This window comes from Gavialis gangeticus, unplaced genomic scaffold, assembly GCF_001723915.1.
Source record: "Gavialis gangeticus isolate Ggan-Ray unplaced genomic scaffold, GavGan_comp1, whole genome shotgun sequence".
NCBI lineage: Eukaryota > Metazoa > Chordata > Crocodylia > Gavialidae > Gavialis > Gavialis gangeticus.
The window spans coordinates 11,981,237-11,989,656 of record NW_017729018.1 but is presented as its reverse complement, the minus strand read 5'-3'; the positions used below and the strand labels follow the sequence as shown (position 1 = coordinate 11,989,656).

The 8,420-nt window shown below is 60.0% G+C and overlaps 2 protein-coding genes across 2 annotated transcripts in view; both read right to left on the bottom strand.

The window, feature by feature from the left end:
• The window catches only part of GRIN3B (glutamate ionotropic receptor NMDA type subunit 3B), a 13,941-nt gene extending 11,396 nt beyond the window's left edge, over positions 1-2,545 (bottom strand). The window contains exon 1 of the mRNA XM_019513156.1: positions 2,369-2,545. Within this exon, the coding sequence (XP_019368701.1) occupies positions 2,369-2,545 (177 nt within the window). The remainder of the gene's footprint in view (positions 1-2,368) is intronic.
• A 3,694-nt stretch (positions 2,546-6,239) lies between these two features.
• WDR18 (WD repeat domain 18) overlaps positions 6,240-8,420 on the bottom strand; it is a 14,705-nt gene continuing 12,524 nt past the window's right edge. The window contains exons 9-10 of the mRNA XM_019513155.1: positions 7,474-7,542; positions 6,240-7,159 (exon numbers count right to left, since the gene is read on the bottom strand). Of these exons, the coding sequence (XP_019368700.1) occupies positions 7,028-7,159; positions 7,474-7,542 (201 nt within the window). The 3' untranslated portion in view covers positions 6,240-7,027. The remainder of the gene's footprint in view (positions 7,160-7,473; positions 7,543-8,420) is intronic.

The following is an 8,420-nucleotide window of genomic DNA, read 5'->3' as shown; positions in this document are numbered from 1 at the left end:
CACCTCGTCCTGCCAGGGAGCATCTTGTTTCAAATCAAGGCACCTTTACACACACACACACACACACACGTATGTATGTATACATGTACACACATGTATGTATGTATCTATATATACACATACATGCATATATACATATATACACGTATGCATGTATACACATATATGTATACACACACACATATGTATACACACACGTATGCATGTATACACACGTATGTGTGTGCATATGTATGTATAAATACATGTATGTATACACATACACACACGTATGTGTACACACACACATATGTATATACACACACGTGTGTGCGTGCGTGTGTATATGTATAAATATATGTATGTATACACATACATACACACACACACATACATACATATATGTACATATATATGTATGTGTGTGTGTGTATATATATATATATGTGTGTGTATACACACACACACACACACACACATATATAGAGGTGCCTTGATTTTAAACAAGATCCTTCCTAGCAGCACAAGGTCGGCACCATGTGACATATACATATATAAATACACATAAACATATATATAAAGATATATAAACATAAACATATAAAACATATATATAAACATATATATATAAATATTTAGGGGTTTTTGGCTTGTGTGTTTTTTAAGCCTGTAATTGGTGTTCGCGCCTGAACAGCCAGGACAGCCGAGCTCAGGTAAAGCAGCTTATTCCGGTGTTTCCTGGATTTATGGGGCATTGTAAAAAAAGGGAGGAAAACACCAAGCAGAGCAGCAAGAGAGAGAGAGGCCTGGAAAGTAGTGAGGCTCACCTCAGGTCTCTGGATAGTCCTAAATAATTTCCTGGCCCGAGAGCGGAGCGGCTGGAGCTGAGGGGAGGGCACATCTCGTCTCCCTGTGGGGTTTTCTTGCCTCTGCTGGTAGCGGGGGGAGCACTCCGCTGTGTGTCATAAGCCCTATAATGTCACTGGAGAGTCTCAAGTGACCACTGTGTTTTTCGGCGGGGCGGGCAGGGGAATCTGGAGTCCAGCTTCAGGGCTGCCAAAAATTACTGATCATCACCCACAAACTCCCCCGGGGGCTCTGGGTTTGCCACAGCGTGGTCTGCCACGGCAGAGGTCTGGGGGCCTGTCGGTAGGACCCAGGGGTTGGCAGCACTGGCAGAGCTAAGGGGGGCTCGGTGGAGGCCCTGAACAAGATCATTTCCAGTTCTTCCCCCCCGTCTCTGCTCTTTGCATTTCCAGCATCCCACCCCACAGACACAGGGAAAGCCGTGGCCTGTCCCCCGCCGGCCCTGCCACTCTACGCGGGCGCAGGTCGGGAGGGGAAACTGAGGCGGGGAGCAGGGGGTTGACTTGCCCAAGGCCCATGGCAGAACCCCGGCGTCCAGCTCCCTGGATTCGCCCCTCGGCCACGACACGATGGAGGTGAAGGCGGAGGGGGTGCAACAAGCCTGGCCGGGGTCCCTGTCCCTGCAGCGTTGGCCCCAGCCCCAGCGCGGGGCTGCGGGCGTGACAGCGATGCAGGGGCACTAATGCATTCACCAAGCCCGGGAAGCATCGGGGAACCAGCACAACAGCCTCCACCAACTGGGCCTGGGGGTCAGGATGCCTCCCCCTGGGCCTGCTCCTGCCCCTCTGGGCCTTAGCAAAGCAATTATTAACCCTTGGGGTGCGGGGGAAAATGGCTCTATTAACCCTTTGGATGCCAGGGGTGCAGGAGACCAGCCTCCCTAACCCAACCCAGGATGACTAGATTGCGGGGGGGGGGGGTGTCTTACTCCCCTCCTACCAGATGCTTTTGAAAGCCAGGGCCAACTCCTGGAAAGAAAAACCAGAGTGGGGGGAAAAAGAGGGATCCCATACCCAGCCCTGTGTGCTGCGGGGATGGACAAGCCACCTGTAGCAGGATGGGCTCTTGCAGGCTGCCCAGCCCCCCGACCCCCCCTGCTGCCAGGGGAAGAATGGGAGAGAGGGAAACCTATTACATTAATAACCAGCAAGAAAAATAGTCATGCACCAGCTGGCAAAACTATTGATCAGCCGCCAGATTTAATGAGCAAACGCTAACGGATGCCCAGGGAGGAGATGGCCCTGCCAAGGAGAAAGGACTTTGTGGCACCGTGTTGCTTTGCTTTGCCAGGCTGGACTAGGCCCCCTCCCTCCCCCCATGCTCCTAATAGGCTCAGTAATGGGCGGGGGGCGCTGGCTGGGATGGGGCAGGTGGAGCAGGGCGGAGGGCTGTGATTTGGGGTAAGTGCCCCCCACCTCCGCAGGGGCTGTGGTTTGGGGAGGGGAGATGGCACTGGCTGCTGGGCCCGGATCCCGTCTGGCTCCCAGGATATAGCAGAGCTGGACACCCACGCTTTCATTACCCGATGCAGGAGCTGTGGGCGTCCTTGGCGCTGGGGGTCCCGAGCCCGGCCCCGCTGCCATTCTTCCCGGTGTACCGTGGTGCTGCAGCCCAGAAGCAGCTGCATTTGGACGGTGCTGCAGGCAGCCAGCAAGGGGAGGCCCGTGGGTGTGGTGAGAGGCACCAGCAACACCAGCATCAGCGACACTGACGCTGCTGAGTGTGGCGAAGCTCCTTGGGGGACGGAGCCGGCCCCGAGGTCCTAGTGGGGCTTCCCAGGACACCCAGGAGGAGGGGAAGGGAGAAGGGGGATGGCTCCGACCCGGGCCTGAGGGAACATGGCTTGGCTCCCAGGGTCTCTGCTGCTCACCCAGATCCTTCCTGCAGTTGCTGTCTTGGCTCGTCCAGCTGTGAAGCCTCCCCGCAACCCCAGGGAAGACCGAGCTGCAAGGAGGCAGAGAGCCATCGAGATCCACTGTCCGGCCACATGCCAAGGCCCCACTTTGCCCCAGGGAGGAGACCAGAGGCTGCACGGCCACCCCTAGCACGTCCCTCTGCCTCAGGCTGCTGGGATGGGCCAGGGGGTGAGATCCCTCAGTGAGGCCTGGAGCCCTCTCCACCTCCCCGGCCTGCAAGCACCTCTGCGGGGAGCAGTACGGGGCTCATGACACACGGCATAGTAGTCCCGATTCCCTGCAGGACAGAAGAGGGGAGCGTGCGCTCACACTCTCACCCCCTTCTTGGTCCTTAGTGATTCCAGGATCTCCCCTTGCATTAACCAGAGCCTTGTCTTCCTGGCACTGGGTCGCTCCTCCTGGCGGCCCCCTCTCCCTTTACCCCACGTACCCTGCGGGTAGGTGGATTTTGGCTGCTTTGCTTTCTGGAGCACCTGGCAGCTGAGAGTGGCTCTCCCTGCTGCGCCCAGCCTTGCAGGCCTGCAGCTGTAAACTTGGGGGCAGATGGGGGAGCAGGCACGGTGCCCGCAAGGGCGATACGGACACCTGCCATTGATGCACGCCTGCAATAGGAGCCCAGCAGGCCAGAGAGACCCCAAACCCACGCACCGGGGAGGAGACCAAGGTGAGGTCCTCTAGCAAAGCCCTGAACAAAGCTTCAGGCAGGTTTTAGGTCGCAAAAAATAGCTGGAAACCTCCCCCCCAGCCTACTCCCGAGCCCCATGTGGCCTGGGAATTTGCTGCTAGAGAAAAATTAGCAGTGGGGCCCAAGAGGCGATTAAGCCAATCCTTCGTGCTGCAAGGTTATCACCCGCGAGCTGGCAGCTAATTACGGAGATAAATTGCAAGCAGGTAGCTTGGTCCCGTTCCCCTGCCCCCCCCACGCCCGCAAGGTGCCCTGGCAGCGGGCACAGGGTGCGCTATAAGGAGGGGGGGCAGGTCGGAGCTGTGGGGGATGTGGATTTTGGGGAGCCGTGGGGAGTTTGAGTGAACTGGGGGGGTGCCCCCCTCTGGTGTAGACTGCTGGAGGATGGCTCCCCAACCTTGGGGGCAAGGACTCTCCAGCCTGGCATGCTCACCCCCAAGCAGGGCACGCCATGAGGCTGAGCGCAAGGACTTCCTGGAGGAAGCAGGGCCCTGTCGAACGCATCGGCCCGCATGGCAGCCAGGAGGCAGGACAGGACTCCCCCCGCCCCCTAGAAGGGAAACTGAGGCACCTGCTAGTACCAAGAGAACAGGGGGACTGGGCCTGTCTCCCAAGAGCCAGGCCGGCCCCAACCCACCACCCAACCCTTCTTTCCCCCGTACGTGGCTTACCGCAGGGCTGTCACACGACTCCAGGGGCTGTGGGGCACGTCTGCCTGCCCTCCTGGGCCCACGCTACCCCAGGCCCTTTGTTCTCGTCTCCACTGCTCAGGGCACTGCTGCTGGGCAGCTCACAGCAGGATCCTCCTTGGCCTGCGCGCACCTCTATTCCAGTCAGGGATCAGGGTCGAAAGGACAAGAAGGGGCAACTGGAGGCAGGAGCTCCAGCACCTGCTCTGGGAACTGGCCTCCGGGAACCGGCCACCGGATGCTGCCGGGGTCCTGGGGGCCATTTGCAAAGGTTCCCTGTGGCCTCTACCCACCCCTCCAAGGGAGGTGGGTTTTGCTGCAGATAGAGGAGCCCAGCCCCGGGCTGCAGGATCTTGCTGCTTTTGGCTTGAAAGCTGAAGCTCCAAGGAGGTGGGTGGCAGGGAAGGGATACAGGTATCCCTCATCCATGCAGACGTGATCCTTGCTTGCAGAAAAGGCCCCGCTCACACAGTCCCTCCGCAGGCAGCCCCGAGGGAGCAGAGGGCACGGGCAGCCTGCAGAGTCCCGACACCTCCCCAGTCACTGTGGCATCTGGGTGCCGGGGACAGACAGAGCCGTGCAGGGCTCGCTGGCGCAGCCTCTAGCGCCAACCCAGTGCATCAGAGGGCCGTGAAGGAGAAGGAAGAGGAGAGGGAAAGGCCCCTCGGGGCTAAAAGCCTGATCTCGGCCCACTGCCGTCAGCTGGATGCGCTTGTGATCGTCTGTGGGTTCTTCTGCTTCGTTACAAGCGGAGTCTGCCGAGGGGGCACGGGTGGCTCAGGGGGTAGGGTCCCCAGGGGTCTGGCCCCTCCCTGCCCCCAAACGTCCCCCTTGATCAATGCCACTGTGGCCCCCGTTACGGCCGTCCTCTAGCTCAGACTGCACTGATGGCATCTCCCCCAACTCCGTGCCCACTGCTCAGCATGGGAACACCAAGCTGTGAGCTCCGGAAAGCAAGGACAGCTTGGCTTGCAGAGCCTGCCTGGCTCTTGTTTGATGCCCCTGTTGGGCTCTGTGCAGGGAACCAGGCTTTCCTCCAGCTGCAGAGCCTCCAAACACCCCTGGCCCCAGCTCCCGGCTCACCCCAGGGGGGCAGAGGAGCTAGAGCCACGGTGCTGAAGGATGGGCTCCAGGGGCAGAAGGGGGTGCAAGTGCCTTGCTGTTGGGTGGGCCTTAGGCTGCTTGGCTTCTACCCAGAGCTGGAGCTGACAGGTGCCTGCTTCAAGCTGGGGAGAGGAAGCCAGAGAGCAGGGCCTCAACCCAGAGCTCCTGAGAGGGAGTGACAGCCTGCTCCCTCATGCACCCAGGCAGGGAGGGCAGTCTGCACGGCAGGGTAATGCAGGCGATGGACACCAACAGCATTCCCCCCGCAGGGACCAGGCAAGCCCTGCCGGCCCTCCCTGCCACCTCCAGGCTGCTGCAGTACCTGGCAGCACAGGTACTGCAGAAAGCTGATGCCCTCGGGTGCTGCCCCAGGGGATGATGGGGAGGCCTTGGAGGACGCAGCAGCACTTGTCCCCTTCCTTACAAAGGAGGTAGCAGGTGGAGTGAGGGATCTCTGAGTGCCAGCCCAGAGCCCGACCTGGGGCAGCTGGTCTGTTGGAGGCAGCACCCACTCAGGTGAGACACAGACACACGGGTGTGGACAAAGGCAGGGAAGCGGGGGGATAAGGAAGTCCCCAGCAGGCACTTGGACGAGGCCTGTCCCTGCTAGTCGAACATTTCAGCCCCGCACAGCACAGCTCCGGAGTCACTGGGGAAGGGAGCTGGGGACGAGCTGCTGATCGATCCCTGGCAGAGGAGACGGACAAAGTGACAAGCCACCAAGGACAGTCCAGGGAGGACAGATCCAAGGACTACAGGGTGGGGTGACAATGACTGGGGGTCCTACACCACGTGACAGAAGAGACCCAGGTGGCCAGCCAGGGAAGAGCAGAGGGATCAGAGCCAGCTCATGCTCAGCAAGGTCCCCTGAGATGCTCCCTTCCCCTATCCCCGAAGCAGGGACAGCGCTGCAGTGCCCCGACCTGCAGCAGCACGAGGGAGGCGCCGAGGTGGCTGCGCCAAAGCAGAGAGCAGGACAGCAAGGAAACCCCCAGCACATCGCGCTACAAAACCTGTCATTTATGAAACCCACCAGGCTATGCTACAGCATACAAAAGGGAACGGCGGCAGATCTGCCACCAACACGGAAACCAAATTACTGGACCTGGGGCAGGGGAAAGAAAAAGATGGAGAGAGCAGGCTGGGGTTTGCCTGCCTCTGCCAGTCAGGTAGCCCCTCACTGCCCTCCCCATGAAGTTACTTGCGCACCCTGGAATAACCTGCTCCCAGACCCTCAAAGCACCTTGGGAGGGCAGGGGGTGCAGCCACGTCCCTCCATCCTGCCCGAGTTGAGGGGGGCTTGCACCTCAGCAGCTCTGTCTGGCTGTTGCTGACAGGAGTCCAACCCTACTTCCTGGCAGCGCTGGATTCAGCGTCACAAGGCAGCATCAACTGGATGGCAGTGGGGGTGTCCTCTCCTGCCGCCCCATTGCCAGGACCCCGTGGGGCACCTGCAGAGGCTGGGGTGAGCCCACAGGCCTGTGCACACAGCATATTCGAGGAGGAGTCCGAGGGAGCCCAGGTCCTCTCAGTGTCTCTGGTCCTGGCTGCCCAAGCCTTGTGCCCTGCGGCATGGTTCCACGTGGACCCTGCGCTCCCCCGACACGCCCAGATGGAGCCACGTGCAACCAGGTACATGCGACGGCCTGGGCAGCGCGTGTCCAAGGACCTGTGCACTCTGAAGCGTGCAGTCTTTGGCAGAGGGCTGCTCGGACACAGGCGCCACGTGTGCTCACATGCCTGTGAGCGGGCAGGAAAGCGAGCAGGGCTGGGCGTGGGGTGGGCTCTTACTTGGCCGATTTGGTGAGGAAACGGGCAGAGAATTCAAACAGGTTCTTGTTGATTTTCCTCAGGGTCTGCACTTCCTCCTCCAGGTCCGTCACCTGGATCTTCAGCTGCTCCTGGTCTCCCATCAGGTTCTGTTGCAGGGGAAGAGGTGACACCAGGGGTTGGGAGGCCCAAACTCCTGGCCCTCAGCAGACCCAGGCAGGAGTTTATGGGGTTCAGACAGTACGACCCTCCCAAAGTCAGGCTGTACCACACCAACCCCCTGCCCCACTTGGTCCCAGTCAGATCTCTGGTTTCAGGGAGCATGTTGTTAGCTCACCCCTCTGGGCCCTACCCTTCGGGGATATGTTCAGGAGGCTTGTGGGCCTGGTTTCAGTGGGGGGGGAGGGAACCCCACTACCGCCCAGCCTTCCCTGCCCAGCCCCTCTCCCCAATGTGGCCTCACCTTTTCCCGTGTGGAGCACATCTGCGAGTACAGCCGCTCGGCCCTCTCCAGGTAGCTCTCCCCAGAGCCCTGCAAGGAAGAGGGGCAGAGTCACCCAAAGAGCCAGGCTCCCCGCCCAGGGGCACACAGAGGCCTGCAGGGAGGGTGCCCAGCCCAGCACTGTTCCCCCCTGCCCCAAGATCTCCCTGGGCTGGTCCTAAGATGCCCTATCCCTGCTTTACCAGACTGTGGCCCTCCCTGCCCAGAGAACACCTGCTAGACAGAAAAAGGCAGTCACTTCCACCCCAGCCGCATCCAGCCAAGGCAAGATGAACTGCTATTTGGCCCCTCAGCACAGAGCCAGGAAGTCTAAGGGCTTTGCTCCAAAGCCACCGGTCAGGCCTCAAGCACTGCTCCCTTGTCCAGCCAAAGAATTGCTCCTCCCACGCCACCGAGGGCTGGAGGGAGCTTGCAACTTGCAGGAGGCGAAGAGTCTGGCTGCGGACAGGGGGTTTCCATGAAGAAGCACGAGCCCCCAGCAATGACCAACACGAGTCTCTCTCCATGCGTGCCAGTCCTCGGCCCTATGGGCAGGCCCCGAATGGCAGGGGTCATGTCTGGGGTGGAAGGTGGCAGCTATTCAGTGGCACAGAGCAGCAGGCAGGGAGGAAAAATGACTGCACCAAATTGGGCTGCCCAGAGCCAGGGGGAGGATTTCACTGCAGAGGTTTGGCCAGGGGAAGCAGGCGCTGGCAGGGAGCGCCATGGCCTCAGCTCACACGGAACGCACACTTGGCACCTCCTGACCTCAGGCTGGGGCCACCAGAAAGCCCTCGTGCCCCAGGGGAGGGTGCCCCTGGCATACCAGCCCCCCTCCCCCTGGGTAAATGCCAGGGCATTAGAAGGCAGCACTGATGCCAACGGGGTGCTATATTACTCAGAGCAGACAGCCCCCCCACCCCCCCAAC